General features: G+C 35.8%; 1 protein-coding gene across 6 annotated transcripts in view; it reads right to left on the reverse strand.

The window, feature by feature from the left end:
• nup160 (nucleoporin 160) overlaps positions 1-15,613 on the reverse strand; it is an 84,645-nt gene extending 69,032 nt beyond the window's left edge. The window contains exons 1-4 of one of the 6 annotated variants that reach the window (XM_067380599.1): positions 15,504-15,523; positions 14,483-14,591; positions 10,767-10,808; positions 6,386-6,596 (exon numbers count right to left, since the gene is read on the reverse strand). In XM_067380599.1, coding sequence (XP_067236700.1) covers positions 6,386-6,397 — 12 coding nt within the window. In that variant the 5' untranslated portion in view covers positions 6,398-6,596; positions 10,767-10,808; positions 14,483-14,591; positions 15,504-15,523. Of the gene's footprint in view, positions 1-6,385; positions 6,597-9,598; positions 9,727-10,615; positions 10,809-12,406; positions 12,577-14,482; positions 14,592-15,503 lie in introns of those variants that run through there. The other 5 variants (XM_067380597.1, XM_067380593.1, XM_067380594.1 and 2 more) reach the window with 5 other exon arrangements.
• Positions 15,614-16,570: the final 957 nt, after the last annotated feature.

A 16,570-nucleotide genomic window follows, 5' to 3' on the forward strand; every position in this document is an offset into this window, starting at 1 on the left:
TTTCTGTTTAAAATATCCTTTTTTTTTATTGATCTTATGAAGTATTCTTATTTATTGAGATAGTGAATTGGTGGGTTGTTAAATGTGAGCCAAAATCATCAATTAAAAGAATCAAAGACTTAAAAAGTACTTCAGTCTGTGTGCGCTGAATTTATTTAATACACGAGTTATACAATTTGAGTTGAATTCATTCTAATTTATTAGAATGCACCTGTATTTAGCAAAATGCTCCTCTCAAAGTTCATTTTTGTAACTGACTAATGAGTTTTTGAACGGCTTTTCTGAGTTAAATGGGACAGTAAATATGATTTTTTACAATCTGTTTTATTGATGTCTTTCCTTGTTTGAAACGCTCATTGCGCAATCACTTGAGACATGATACAGATTTCGTTGTACTGTTTGTTTCAACATACCTTCAGAGGTTCATTAATGTTTATTTCATGTTGTAACTAGTAAAGTGGAAGAGATGATCGGTTTGTGCGTTCTGCTTTAACTGATGGCGCCGTCATGCGCCACAGAACGCCAGGAAAAAGATCACGACAAAGACGTGACGTCTATGATCTCACTCCAGTCTATGGGAAAGTAGCCTATTTTCGATTCTTGTGAGGTTTATTGTGCTTGCAATTTCATCTTGAAGGGCTATATATAACCCATTTAATAAAAGTTTTGTTTTTTATGCTGCTTAGAGGACCGCTGGCCAATTACACATAGCAAAATTATAGAAGATACATCTACATAGGCGTGTTTCACTCTCAAAATAGCAATGATTGACAGTGATAAACACCAGAAACACCACTTGCCACCAACCTCCTAGACTATGTCTGTAACTTCCGTGAACGACTGCATAGAGCGTGTGTCATTACTAAAGGCTCATCTCTCATGCACACAGTCCAAAATAAAGGCAAGGTTTGATAGGAAGACTACCAAGCGCAGTTTTCAGCCTGGTGATCAAGTGCTTGTCTTAATTCCTGTTACTTCCTCTGCACTACATTCTAGATTTGCTGGTCCCTACAATGTTGAGAAAAAGCTAAGTGAGACTATGTAATTTCTACCCCAGATCGTAGGAGAAAGAGCAGAATTTGTCACATTAATATGTTATCTTATGTAGGTAAGTGTGAAGCAGAAGTTACATCCAATAGGGAAGACGTGTCTGTTAATCCTGCTGCTGTGGTGTCTGCTGTACTTTGCTCTCCTGTTGTGGGTAAATTACCTGTTGAACACTTCCAGAATTCAACAGTGTTGAGTCAACCTGATGACTACCTTGCATGCTTGTCTCAGGGTCAATAAGAAGCTCTTATTCAGTTAATAAGTACCCCTTGGCTCTTTTCTGATGCTCCTGGCAGAACCTCTATAATAAAACATGACATCGATGTAGGTAATAGCCCCCCTATAAAGTACGGAAGAGGATTAGGGCCAAGCAATAATAAAAAAATAAAACCATCTCGAGATTAAAGTTGTTAAATTTCAAGAAAAAACTAGTTAAATTTCGAGAAAAAAGTTGAGATAAAATGTTGAGAATAAAGTCATTAAATTACGAGAAAAAAAGTCATTAAATTATGAGAACAAATTCGTAATTTAACCAATTTGTTCTCGTAATTTAATGAGTTTATTCTCAACATTTTATCTTCACACCTTGATGCTCATTGTGGCTGCATGCTCAAAAGAAGCTCCCAGAGTCATTCAAACTGAAGCCTGTCTTCCAGAGGGTTGTGTCCCTCACCTGCTCTGTTTGTTGCTCTGTGTGTGTAAATAATTGTGTGAGACGGTGTACTTTTTCTACAAAGTTAATAGGCTTATTGTAGCCTAATGAGTTTTACCATCTACTCGTTATCTTCATGCTCAAACATGTTGGAAGCTGTAGGCTGTAGGCTTTTCGTATTAACTTCTCTCCTGTTTTTGGCTAGTTAGGGAGTTAGCGTATATATTTCTGTTGCTTATTTGTTTTCTTTTGCTAGTTTAAGTAGTTTTACTCCTTAACTAGTCAGAGCTTACTTTTTGTTATTTTGGCATTACCCCCTCCTGAAGTCCTTTTTTGTTTTGCTTCCTTTTTGATTTACTTTGTCTAAAATATATTTTGTTAATAATCCTTTTTGAGCTTCAATTTAATATGTCTGTCATGCAGGGCAGGGGACGGTCACACTCACTCACCCCAACATCTCCATATTTTCTTTTCACTGTTACTCCCTTTCCGTAGAAAAACCTGGGATGTAACACTGTAAACAACTAATGAATTGTGATTTTATTGAAACATGTTCGTTTTAATGATGAAAAGTAACATACAGAAAATTACGCATGTGCAAGAACAATAGCGTGCATAGTTGTAATCTACTGTCTTTACATAACTATCATAATATGGTAGTTTCTTTTAATATTGAAGGTTATATGCTTAACATGTAGCTTTGTTTGACACATTTTGTATCTTGGGTCCCTGCTCTGAAAATCGTTGAAGACCCCTCACTCAAAAAAAATGATTCTTGCCACTAATTGAAATTAAGCAAAAAAAACGAATAAAACGTATTTAAAAAAGTATAAAATACCTATTATTATTCCAAATTACTTTTATACAACATGAATGAAATGGATCCAAGACCAACCTGATCAAATTACATAAACTATACTTAATTGCCATAAAGCACAAATGCAAGTGTTGCGCATGCTCACTGAAGTCTGAGTTCAAAAAACAACAACTGAAGGCGGCAATGGCGATCTACTGTCTGACTCAGCGAAAAGGAAGATTTGGATGAAGAGATGTGGATGTTTTAAGGTAAGATATGTTTATTAACTATTTAAACTTAAACAAAAACCATTTTTATATGCAGTCTACTTTGTTTTCTTAGTTTTAGCACGAAGGCGCATTTTGCTAAAGCGAATTGATCGTAATTAACTTATATTTTAGGTCTTCTCATCTGTAAAAGGAGTAATATATGTAACTGTGATCATTTTAAGATAGCGTTATGCTATCGACTTGACTGTGTATCATATTCGCATTTAAATAGATTACGCGTTATTATTATAATTATTTTTTAATAACAGATTAGTCATTTCAGCGTTCTTTGATAACGTTATGCTTTGCAAATAAGCCAAAACGTTGCTCAAACACACTTCATTAATGTATACGTTATCTATACTATTGTCTTACAAGTATTTGTAAATTTGATCATTTCGAGATATGTATTTAACTGACTGTGTATTTTTACAAGTTATATATATATATATATAAATATATAATATATATATATATATATATATATATATGCTACTTGCTTTGTCATCTCGATGTGCATTTTACTTTGCTTGAAATATAGTTTTGAAATATACTAAAACATTGACAGAGTGTGTTTGTCATTCAACTGTAACGTTATATAAACTAAAAAAATCCTGTTAAAAGTCGTGTCCATGAAAGGGAACATGCATTCTTTTCAAGTCGTAATTTCATTAAAAATAAATAAATAAATAATAAAGTTTATGTCATCTTTACTATTTCAGAAACCTCATCAGTGGGACAATAACTCAATTATGGTATGTGTAATATTTTTTTCATATTTCTTTTATTAAAACTAAAATTTACTCGTTTCATTTCTTTGTAAAATTGTTGATGTCAATTTTCTGTTTTTTGACTTTCAGATACGTGAGTTTTGTGGCAACGTAAAGTGTGTGAAGAAGCATCACAGAAGTATCCAGTATGTTTAAGTAATTGAAACATTCTAATATTAAACTTGGACATTTTGAGGAGAGATTCAGGCAACCTGTTCACAATAAATTAAGCAACTATTTTTGTTCTTTACATTAAGACATTTTTTTTTGTAAATTACAATAGTTTCCTCCACAGTAGGCCTCCATCTCTTCCTTTTTTCCTCAGATAAAAGCAGAATTAATGCGGATAACGACTGTGCCACTTCTGTCAACGTTCATAGCAGCTGGACAGATACACTGTTGATCAAATTAAAGTTTTCAGCAGCAAAGGAGCTTCTGGACAAAAGATATCACACACACTGCAGTTGCAGACAAGGTGTGGTAAATTGCATTACAGTTCTTTTGAACTAATTACGAAGACTGAACTATAATCAATCACTGTTTTTAATATTGTGTCATATTTTTCGGTGCGAAGATATACACTTCAAATGAGACTGTGTCATAAAGAGTCTTTGTGTGTATCTCAATGGGCACATTACAACACTTCCAGTTTTCCAGAATTCTTCCAGAATTCCAGGTTTGTACTGTACATATATATTTGTAATGACCTACATGTATAGTATATTGCTGTGTGCTGCCAATATTTCAGTGAAAATAAACAAGGTGTTATATATTTATTCATTCGTTCATTTACTTACTCAGGACTGCAATCCTGAAGGAACTGAGGGAGGAATTTCTGAGACCACTCTGGACCCTTTTGTGACCCTTAAAGAAAGCGCTGAGGATGAGCCAGTGGATGTTGGCGTAGCAACAGAGGGTTTAAAACTACTACAACACTTAGGAGTTTTTCCTTTGGATGCTGTTTGTTGTTTGGATTGATCTACGCAATCAAGCTATGCTCCGAGTCTCAAATTTACTTTTGAATTCTTCGAGAAGGTACTGATGAATTTAGATTTTAGGACATCACATAGATGTTTCGATCCACTGGAAGGACTTAGAAAACTTTTAAACTTCTGTAGCATTGAATTGAAGACCGTAAGATCGATGACACTATGAACCAATAACACTAACTCAAATCAAGAGACTACACCTCATGCACCTTCTAGCTTCCTCTAACTCTGATATTTTTAAAGGGTTAGTTCACCTAAAAATGACATTTCTGTGATTAATTACTCACCCTCATGTCGTTGCACACCTGTAAAACCTTTGTTCATCTTTGGAACACAAATTAGGTTATTTTTGATGAAATCCGTGAGCTATCTGACCTCAGATAGACTGCAACACAACTACGACTTCCAAGGCCCAGAAAGGTAGTAAAGACATTGTTAAAATAGTCAACGTGACTGTAGTGGTTCAACCTTAATGTTATGAAGTGACAAAAATACTTTTTGTCCGCAAAAAACAAAAGAAAAATAACGACTTTCTTCCCTTTTATGTCAGTCTCCTACGCAGTTGTACACACATAATATCTTAATTTGTGTTCTGAAGATTAATGAAGGTCTTAGGGGTTTGGAGTAAAATTAGGGTGAGTAATTAATGAAAGAAATTAAATATTTGGGTGAACTAACTCTTTAACAGAGATGTTAGCCCTTGTGCTATTCCTAGTCCAGGAAGTTAACTTGTGAGTAGGACACTTGGGCTGCTGAATGTCTAAATGCTGAAATGTGACAGACAACAGAAAACCTCTTATATGTAAAGTCAAATATAATTCTTCAGATTGCTTTTCTTTTTTTCCCAAGTGTACTGATTGTTTTTTTCTTTGTTTTTTTTTTTACATGTTTACAAGGAATGTAACAATTTTACTGTTATGTATAAAGTTTCAGACAAGCAAAAGCACAAACTGACTACCATACTATGCAGAGAGATCCCAATGTTACCTTGAATATATGAAAATAATGCTTGATGTTGAAATTTGGTTCCTTGATGATCTATGAGCTTTTTGGCACACAGACTTAAAACTAAAAAGTCAAACAAGGAGCCATAACCATTGTGTTAGTTTGGGAGAAAGCACAAAACTTCTGTAAACAGTTTTCTTAACTTGTGAAATACTGCATTGTTCTATTTTTTGTCAGATTGGATGTTTCTTATTATTCCTGCAGCAATTGAGACAATACATTTTTATGAATGTAACATGTGTTTGACCATTTATTTAATATAAATAAATTAATGCAAGTTCGTTATATAAAGCAAGTAAGAATAAGTTATATTAAAAGAGTAAGTTTTATGTATTACACAAGCTTAAATTGCAGTTTATCAGTTAACATAACCTTTATTTAATTCATTCAAGTCGACTGAACATGATGGAGAAGCTTAAGTAAAAGTTAACTTTTTTACGTTGGATTTATGTGATTAAAATGGATGGAAAATTGACATGTAATTGAATTACATAAGTTTTAACTTTTGGGGCTAAATATTTTTTTGAGTGCTGGCTTATTCTATCACTGGAAAACTGCACTGCACAACTGCAGATTGTCCACGACTTGTTGGAACCTTGATAATTACAAATTGTATCCTTGATAAAGGACAACATTGACAACAGCAATACTGGACCGTAAAAGCTAAGCTAAATCAACCACATTTTGTGGAAGCAGAAAGAAAAAATGTCATCTCAATTCTTTCTTCAATTATTCTTGGATGTCATGGCAACTTTACAAGGCTGGCAACTGCATTTTATAAAATAACAAATAATAAAATCTAGCTGCATCTTGAGGAAAAAAAAACTGCCTATGAAAGTAAAGATCCTGTCACTTACACTGCGGTACATGCGGGTTGGGTGTGGCAGCACCAGGCGATGGACTGATTGGCTGGTCACGATCAGAATAATGACGTTGTTGAGGGTCTCTTGTATAAAAACTCCTCCAGGCAGCAAAAGGCAGTGTGGGATACGCAAGCGGACAGCATTATTCAGAAGATTAGTGTCCAGAGACTGCTCAACAAACTGAACGGTGTCATCTGAAGTGGACCTGGAAGACAGGAGACATCCTAATGTGTATATACTGAATGATAAACAAATTTAATTATTACAACAGTGAAAGTCATTCATTTTGGGACTGTATAAAATAAATTAGCTTAATTTTTAGATAATTTCATATTAATAAACATTAGGGGTGGGAATCTTTATGCACCTCATGATCTGTTCCTGGGAGACATGATCCGATTACAAAACGATTCTTGATCCACTTTTTTTTCTTATTAGTTTCGTAAACTTTTTTTTTTATTTTTTATTTAATCCAAGTCTATGTAAATATAAGTACTTTTTAAATAATTACTAGTTTAAAAAAAATAAAACTATGTTAAGATTTTTAAATATAGGCTATAAACCGCTTCAAAACGCAAAAAGCAAATAGTCTAATAAATAATAAAGAGGAACAATGAAACATTACAAGCAATCAACAAAGAGTGCTTTCAGTATTTAAGAGTATCTGAATATTTTCATTTCAAAAGCTGTGAGGGATAATTTTTTTTATCTTTCTCAGCTTTACGGTCGTTTGATTATTACTGATGTCATCATAGACAGTGGAAGAATAAGCTGCATTCAGAATAATGCACAGATATATTTTGAAATATAAGATGTTTTTGTCCTGTGTTTAATCCTTTAAGACATCTAACTGACTGTGTTTACATTAATTTCGCATCATAAAAGCATTTTGATATGCAAGTAGGCTACATTTAAACACTTAAACGGAGTCACACACAGCCACCTGTGCGAACGCCCTTCACAAAGCGCACGTGGAAATTAAAAGCAGCCTTCTGTCAGCGAGTTTCATATTTATAAAATATAAGCCCACAGCACCCCAAACAACATAAACGATGCCTTCATAGAGCATTTGAAAATAGGCCTACTGGTGGGCAAGAAGGCAAGCTGCAAGTGCGTTTCTCTCACAGCGCATTTCCTGTGCAATGATGAAACACGCGAATGTCCATGCAATGGGCGCGCATGTATTTCACTCTAGCTTTTCCGAACTGTATGAAAGATTATTTTATTGAAGATTCGAATAGTGTGTCTATGAGAGGAAATGGAAACAAAGCACAATACGGTTGTTTCTGACGATGCATGTCCACTTGTGCGGAGTGAGTGTATTCAGTTCATTGGCTATTTTTACATGCACCCAAATAATCCATTTATAATCAGATTGAAAAACATTCATGTAAACACCTTAATCGATCCGATTGAGCTTGACCTGAATTAAATTTCAGTTGGATTGAAAGGGGTGGTTTATTTCTTTTCTAATCCGATCCAACAGCAAAAAATTACCATGTAAATGCTTGAATCCAACTACTTTCTCAATTGTACTCAGAAGTCTCTGGGGCACATGCGAAGTGCAATGTTGACATGTGATGTATGCCAACAGGCAGTGGCGTAGCTGTATCCCTTCATCATAATATCGGAAATCTTTCCGTTTTAAAACAAGAAGGGGAGCAAATGGATATCACACAAGAAGCAACGTACAAACTTTGAGTTATGCCGGTGAAAAAGTCTCAACCTCGGTCAGTATTCACTACAGAAATTGAAATTAAAAAGTGACGTAGCTGTCTGACGCTGCATTAATGGAGCATATTCTCTCAGAGACTAATTTCAACATAATATGCTGATAACGGTCTTATTTTTTTCCATTATTTCTCGTGGCAGTACAAATAGACTAGTGAAACAAATGAGAACAATAGTATTTTGTGTTAAACAGGTTTTTTTCTAAAGTCAGCGCTTAAAGTAAAGCTGCGCTTAATTTTCATTGATGACCGTGGTGTTAGGAAATATTATAGCCTACATTCTTAATTTTAATTAGACCTATAATTCATTGTATAATAGACCTAAAAATCTGTTTAAAACATTTTCAAAAATAGCTTATAGCCTAATCTTTTATTATCCTCTCAGCACAAATAATATTAATTTAATAATAAAAGAAGACAAACCTAGTAGTTATAATAATAGACTAGAAGAGTGTAACAGGCCTACATTAATTGGAAATGCCAAATCCTCTTAATGTTGCCAAGATTCGATGCTTTTGACAATATCTCTGGCTATTGTCGATACATGATCATTGTCTGTTGACGCAACCAGAGTTACCACAAGCAGAGCGCGTGCGCAAAAGTTTTAATCAGAATGTATATAAAACACATATAAACGGATATTTGAATCAGATTACAATGTTTAGAGTACGTGAAGAGATCTGCAATTGGATTCAATTAATTCGGATTGATGAAAATTGGTGCATGTACACATAGCCATTGAAGAGAGAATCACGATGCACTGATTTTTCTCCAACCCCTAATAAACATGCACTAGTGATGTAATGATATCAAAATCTCACGATACGATAATACCTCGATATAAACTCTATTAAGACTATTAAGACCCACTAGGGGGCCGCAGTGATCCTCCATGTGGGCCGCGAGATAAATTATCCGTGCCGTGTTGATTCAGAGAGGAGGTTGGCCTTGGCCTAAAAAAGGTTGGGAACCACTGCTCTAATCATAACTGTTGCTTAGAGGTATGAGGTTAGGTATAGTATGACATTAATTTTAATGACCTAAAACTCCTTTTATAAAATAAAATAATTGCACCAGCTAGACCTTGACAAAGGTAACATTATTTTTTCTAACATTCTCAAGAGTTGTATTTGGTTAACATTAGTAAATGCACTGTGAAGTAAAATGAACAAACTATGAACAGCTGTATTTTTAGTAACTAACATTAACAAAGATTAATAAATACAGTAACAAATTTACTGCTAATGGTTAATTCATGTTAGTTAATACATTAACTAATGTTAACAAATGAACCTTATTGTAAAGTGTAACCACAAATTCAACACAAATAAGATGCTTGAACACATGTAAGATCCAGACGGATCCAGAAGTGAGCACACCCCTCACATTTTTGTAAATATTTTATCTTTTCATGCGATAACACTGAAGAAATTACACTTTGCTACAATGTAAAGTAGTGAGTGTACAGCTTATCAACCTGTCACTGCTCAGACCATACGCCGCACACTGCATCAAATTGGTCTGCATGGCTGTCGTCCCAGAAGGAAGCCTCTTCTAAAGATGATGCACAAGAAAGCCTGCAAACAGTTTGCTGAAGACAAGCAGACTAAGGACATGGATTACTGGAACCATGTCCTGTGGTCTGATGAGACCAAGATAAACTTATTTGGTTCAGATGGTGTCAAGCGTGTGTGGTGGCAACCAGGTGAGGAGTACAAAGACAAGTGTGTCTTGCCTACAGTCAAGCATGGTGGTGGGAGTGTCATGGTCTGGGGCTGCATGAGTGCTGCCGACACTGGGGAGCTACAGTTCATTGAGGGAACCATGAATGAGCAGAGCATGATCCCCTCCCTTTGGAGACTGGGCCGCAGGGCAGTATTCCAACATGATAACAACCTCAAACACACCTCCAAGACGACCACTGCCTTGCTAAAGAAGCTGAAGGTAAAGGTGATGGACTGGCTAAGCATGTCTCCAGACCTGAACCCATTTGAGCATCTGTGGGGCATCCTCAAACGGACGGTGGAGGAGCGCAAGGTCTCTAACATCCACCAGCTCCGTGAAGTCGTCATGGAGGAGTAGAAGAGGACTCCAGTGGCAACCTGTGAAGCTCTGGTGAACTCCATTCCCAAGAGGGTTAAGGCAGTGCTGGAAAATAATGGCAAAATATTGACACTTTGGGCCCAATTTGGACATTTTCACTTAGGGGTGTACTCACTTTTGTGGCCAGCGGTTTAGACAATGGCTGTGTGTTGAGTTATTTTGAGGGGACAGCAAATTTATTCTGTACACTCAATACTTTACACTGTAGCAAAGTTTTATTTCTTCAGTGTTGCCACATGAAAAGATATAATAAAATATCTACAAAAATGTGAGGGGTGTACTCACTTCTGTGAGATACTGTACACGAGCGAATTGTCATTTAGGAATTAGATCATGTGGGTGATAAAATCGAGAATGCTATCTTTTAAAGATTAATAATCGTGCAGCTTGCCTTTGTGCACCTCTCTCTTAGGTGCACGCTCTCTCTCTCCGCACTGATATCTGATGTATATTAGTAGCGTGAGCCGCAAGGGCTTTTCTGTACATTCGTTGCTATAATATTCATGAGGTGAGATGTCTCTATTAAAGGATACAATCCTCACAATTTGCACACCCATCACCCCAGAACCATTTTCGGAACCGGGCTGAAAAACAAAACAAAAAACAAACTAAACTTTTTTCCCGGAAGACGTGTATCGTTTCATCCAGTCATGTGACCACGATAATATCAAGACAATTTTGCTATCATGATACCACAATATTGATAATATCGTTACATCCCTAACATGCACAAATTCATTTAACAACGTAACATTGTTAGAATAAAGTTACAGCAGGGTAGAAAACATTGTATATTATCCTTTACATCAGGGCTGCACAATCAGTTAAATATCAAAAATATCAAGATTACAATTATGGCTGCAGTGATTAATTCAAATTGTACATTACAACATTATTTACATCTACTCCCATTGTGTCATTTTTCTATTTACAACCTGTTTTGGGCAGAAGTTGAATATTGTAATAAAACAAAGACTAGGGCTGGGTATTGACACATTTCACAAATCGAATCGATTCCAATTCACAAGGGGCCTCATTTATTAAGCGTGCGTACGCACAGATTTGATCTGAGAGTGTGCGTACGCTTAAATCCACGCCAACACTCATATTTATAAAAACGGTCTTTGACGTGGAAAAGTGCTTAGCACCACGTCAGGGTCTGAGCAGATGTACGCACTTTTCCTGTTCAGATTACTGCAGGTTTTTGGAAATCTAAGCTATTCTTGCAACTCACCAAGGATTTGGATGATGACTGGTGATGTTTTATATGTAAACGACATTAATTAGGTGTCGTTTAAAATGCGGAGAACTGAAACTATTCAGCTGTTCAAGATCTGCGATTTATAGATTTCACATCTGAAAGAGAGGTGTATGCTCGTTTTCCGAATGTACGTTCATTCTATCAATCACACGTATGCACATCGGAGAAATGATCGTAAGACCAAATTTAGGACGGTTTCTGCACAATATTTTATAAATGAGGCAAGCTCAGTTCTGATGATCACGTGCCCACTGTTGCCGCTTTCGGCGGTGGACAGGGGTGGGCACCCTGACTGGTCTGCTGCTATGCAGCCCCATATGCTAACTGCGATGCACTGTGTATTCTGACACCTTACTATCAGAACCAGGATCAACTTCTTGAGCAATTTGAGCTACAGTAGCTTGTCTGTTGGATCGGACCACAGGGGACAGCCTTCGCTCCCCACGTGCATCAATGAGCCATGACGCTGTTGCTGGTTCACCACTGTTCCTTGCTTGGACCACTTTTGATAGATCCTGACCACTGCAGACCAGAAACACCCCACAAGATCTGCAGTTTTGGAGATGCTCTGACCCAGTCGTCTAGCATCACAATTTGGTCTTTGTCAAACTCGCTCAAATCCTTAGGCTTGCCCATTTTTCCTGCTTCTAACACATCAACTTTGAGGACAAAAAGTTCACTTGCTGCCTAATATATCCAACCCACTAACAAGTGCCGTGATGAAGAGATAATCAGTGTTATTCATCAGTGTTATTCACTTCACCTGTCAGTGGTCATAATGTTATGCCTGATCTGTGTATTTTCTGAATGTATGCAAATCACTTTTTTGAATGTGCTTTTTAGCACGCTGTACAGTTAATGTGGCTCTAATGTGCCAGTTCATGAATATTACATTATGAATATCACATTGTCAGCGCTTACTCAAATTGATTTGCTGAAATAGATGGTAATAGATGAGTGTCAGCCAATGCAGGGCTCCAGACTATCATCCTTTACTAGGAGCTAGTGGTTAAATGGATCGCTGTTGATCCGTACAGTCCAAACCCCATGGTTCGGCACGCATGCGATTCGCGGATCAATTGCAAATTTCACTGCAATAGAGTAAAAGGTTATCATTTGCACGTGTTTTGTCTTGCTAGTTTACACATTAAATATATATATAAAACCATTCCAACAGTAGAAGAGGCAAAAGAGGATTTAATGCACTTGGACAGATACATACACGCATTATGTCAGTCAAAATACCCCTCTCTGCAAGTATTCTCATAAATACATTCGGTTATGTCTTATTTGAACGAGGTGAGAATTCGGACATGTATCTATCGGATGTTCGCGTGTATGGGGTCTTACTCTTAAAAGTGACAGCAACCTATAAATATAAACCTATAAATACCTGCTGTTGTCTGTCATGTAAATCAAACAACAAAACACAGCTTAAACAAAGATTAATCTATATTAAATGTATACAGTGAACAGTGTCATTTTCTATTTAATTATTACATTTCTGTACATGAAAATTAATACAAGTTAGACCTTATACATTATTTGTAACTTTATGATGTATTTATCTATGTTTGTAATTGGTGTACAGTATTTATTCTTTTTACAGTCTGTTCACTTGCCTTTAATAATGTATTAGTTAGGCTAGTAGTTTCTGCTGTGGTATCGGAGTAGTTAAAGTGGGCTAAGTAATAAATGCAAAGTTACCCCCCACCCCCCAAATTTTTTTTTTGGTGCTGATCTGAAAAATGATCCGATCCGTGACTTAATAACCGTGAGTTTTGTGATCCGTTGAACCACTACTAGGAGCACTGTAGTCCCTTACTGAATATTTTAGGAGCACAAGCAGAAAATTTAGGGGCACACCTTAAATCGACCTTCAGCGCAGTTATTGACATTTCCCCCCATTTCAACTGTATTACTGACAAAGGCTCTGGTAATAAATAGATTTAACTTACATAAATTATAATGTGCAGTTTTATTTTAAGTTTGCAAAGCTCCAGATTAACATTTGAGGGCAGCATTATTATTCATGTGTAAATAATAATACAAAAGCAAAACGATTGAAAATATTTATTAGGGAGTGGAAATGGCAGTCACCTACTGGTTACAATGGTACTTTAATGTCTTTTTCATTTTTAAATAAGTGTGAGTTTTCCTGCATGTTGAAACTTTTATAAATGGGGGTAATCTATGAAGGAAGAATAATGTTTTGGTCATCACATTAAAAATAGCATTTAAATATGGTAATATTAGAGTTTTGAAGTGCTGGAAAAAGATGTGTGAAGTACTTGAAAGCATTTTACTATTCCTGCCGAAATTCCATGTTAGTGTTACAACATTAAGTCCATGCCGAATGTTGTTCATTTGTGGACTGAAAGCCCTCTATAACTTGTTCATTAATGGCACAATGTTTCTCCTGGTTTCCATGTCAGCGTTGTTTGATCTTATATCTATGGTTAATAACAGAGAACTCTGCACCAAATTTGAATGCTTTTCACTAGATCTCACAGCGATGTTATTAATTCTGTGGTAAATTCAAATGCTTTCTTTACGGAATCTCCCAGCACTGTGTAGTAACAGATCAAAATCAGTTCGTCAGTAGCTCGCGCATCGAGCTGCACTGACATTGTTCCAAACTGATAAACGGTCCTTGAAGCACAAATGAGTAGCGCAGTTTCGTTCTGCTTTCTGCACTGACATTGGTCCAAACTGATAAATAGTCTGTGAAGCACAAATGAGTGCAGCAGTTTCATTACGTTTGCCATTTGATGTTAGGGACATCTTTATGGTGGCCTTGGCAACAAGACTGCTAACAAATTTTGATCACACCGACAGGGAAAACGTCGCAAAATGTGACCATTCAGTTGCAGTCTGGAGCCCTGTTTGGAGAAACTATAACATATACAAACACATTAAGTAACAACTATATCAAAAGGGAGGCTGAAAAGAGTTACATAAACCTCATCAGCATTCAAATGAGTGATAAGCTCTCACCAGTGGATGAATCGGTTGCTGGTGACTGAGAGGAGTTTACCACTGTCCTCATATGAGAATCCACCAGCACTGTCTGCATACTTCACACCCCCAGCGTTAATTCCAACACCTGTTGGACACAACAAAACATACTTCAATGAGTAACACACTTGAGTGAATTTATATTTCTCAAGGTTTTAAAAACACTTATGCATATAAATTGTGCCTGCGGACAAATGTATTTTTAAAATGTGTCTCATGAAGTTAGTTTACAGAACACAAAGATATGTAATCTACATTTTGCATCTACGTGCATGTCATTTTATAGTATTGATGAGTTCACTATATATTTTTTGGGAAAATCATAACATAGAGTAGGTGTGGTCAAACATTTGACTAGTGGTATATTACTTTAAAAAACAACAACATAAGCCTTTTCCTAGTCTAGACTGCAAGAAATAACTGAAGAAAACCAGATGTGATATCTATATAGATACATTATTTATATATATATATATATATATATATATATATATATATATATATATATATATATATATTATATAATATAAAATGTGTGTATGTGTGTGTATGTGTATATATGTGTGTGTATATTATATATATATATATATATATATATATATATATATATATTAAATAAAGATCTGAAACTGAAATATAATATAAATAAATAAATATAATTTCCTGATATCTAAAAATTTAGTGCGGGTTTGGAGCAAACACGTTGTGACTTTTTGTGACGTAACAACACCCTTAAAAAAAACGTAATTTCGGATACTGACAGCAAAAATCTTAGCGTCAGATAAAAAACAAACAAAAAAAAAACATATTTAATAGATATAACGTTACGGCATTTATATGAGCGTTATACAGTATGACCCACAACGCCAGTTCTGAGTCTGCCATCGCGTCACACACGAGCTGCTAACACTAAAGTCACCATTTAATCGCTCAGCCTATTTTAACGCACATCTGACTGAAAACGTCGTGTCTAAAACAGTTTAACATTAAAATAAGTTACCCAGATTCAGTGTAATCTGTCTGAATCGTGAAACAGTCTCTCTTTCAAATCCGCAGATCTCTATGTAACTCCTTTCCAGAACACCCGCCATCTTCACGCGCTGCACGTTGGGACTGAGCTCCGCGCTTCCGCCTTTCAAAAACTTAAAGGGCCAGTAAACTATAATATGTCTGCAAATTCTAACGTTGAAGTCGCTATTAAATCAAAATTGACAATTATTTTTTATGGAATATTGCAGTATTTTTTTTAAAAAAGATTTACCTGTGCGTGCACATCATTATTTTATTCATGTTGCAGACCTGCAGTGACAGACCCGCAGCCACAGAACAGTCGCTATTTTTTTTAAATTAAATTCATATGGATTTTGATCGGATCGTTATCTTCAATACTTACCAACAAAGCTTTTAGATAAAATCACTTTTCTGTTCATAAATGCATAAGATCATGATGTACAATGATGAGCAATATTAAAATAGCCATAACTCTCCTCCTGTGTTGTCAATAATGATAGATTTAAAAGTTATTGGCCAAACTTATCTTTAAAAAGTTCATAATGCGGTTGCAGATGAAATATAGTGTGGATAACATTGAATAAACCGGTTGGCTCGCACATCCGCCATGCTTGTAGTGTTTTAAGCACTTTTTTTTTTTTTTTTGAGAGGCTGCTCACTACTAGCGCTGCCGAGCCATGGGTGGAGTGAACCGGCTGCACCGCCCTAAGGACTGCTTGCCTCCACCCATCAGATTCAGAGAGGTGGAGCTGGACGAAGACGTTTTTTCTTCCTTTTTTTTTTTTTTTTTTTTTTTAAATAAACATACCATCATAAACTCCAGTACATCATTCAAATGTTTTACTTTTGTGTTCCACAGAATAAAGTCAATAATACATAGTGTGAAGAAAATATTTTCTTTTTCTGTGTGTGTTAAACTATTTAGCCTCAGCCTGCCTAAACTTTCACTCAGACAACAATAAGCAAAATATAGGCATCCTTCTAAAAAAGCTGTTTACACTATTTGCTTATTGAACAATTCAAAAAGCATTGAGCATTTTGGCAGATGTACTTAAC

This window comes from Chanodichthys erythropterus, chromosome 24, assembly GCF_024489055.1.
Source record: "Chanodichthys erythropterus isolate Z2021 chromosome 24, ASM2448905v1, whole genome shotgun sequence".
Lineage (NCBI taxonomy): Eukaryota > Metazoa > Chordata > Actinopteri > Cypriniformes > Xenocyprididae > Chanodichthys > Chanodichthys erythropterus.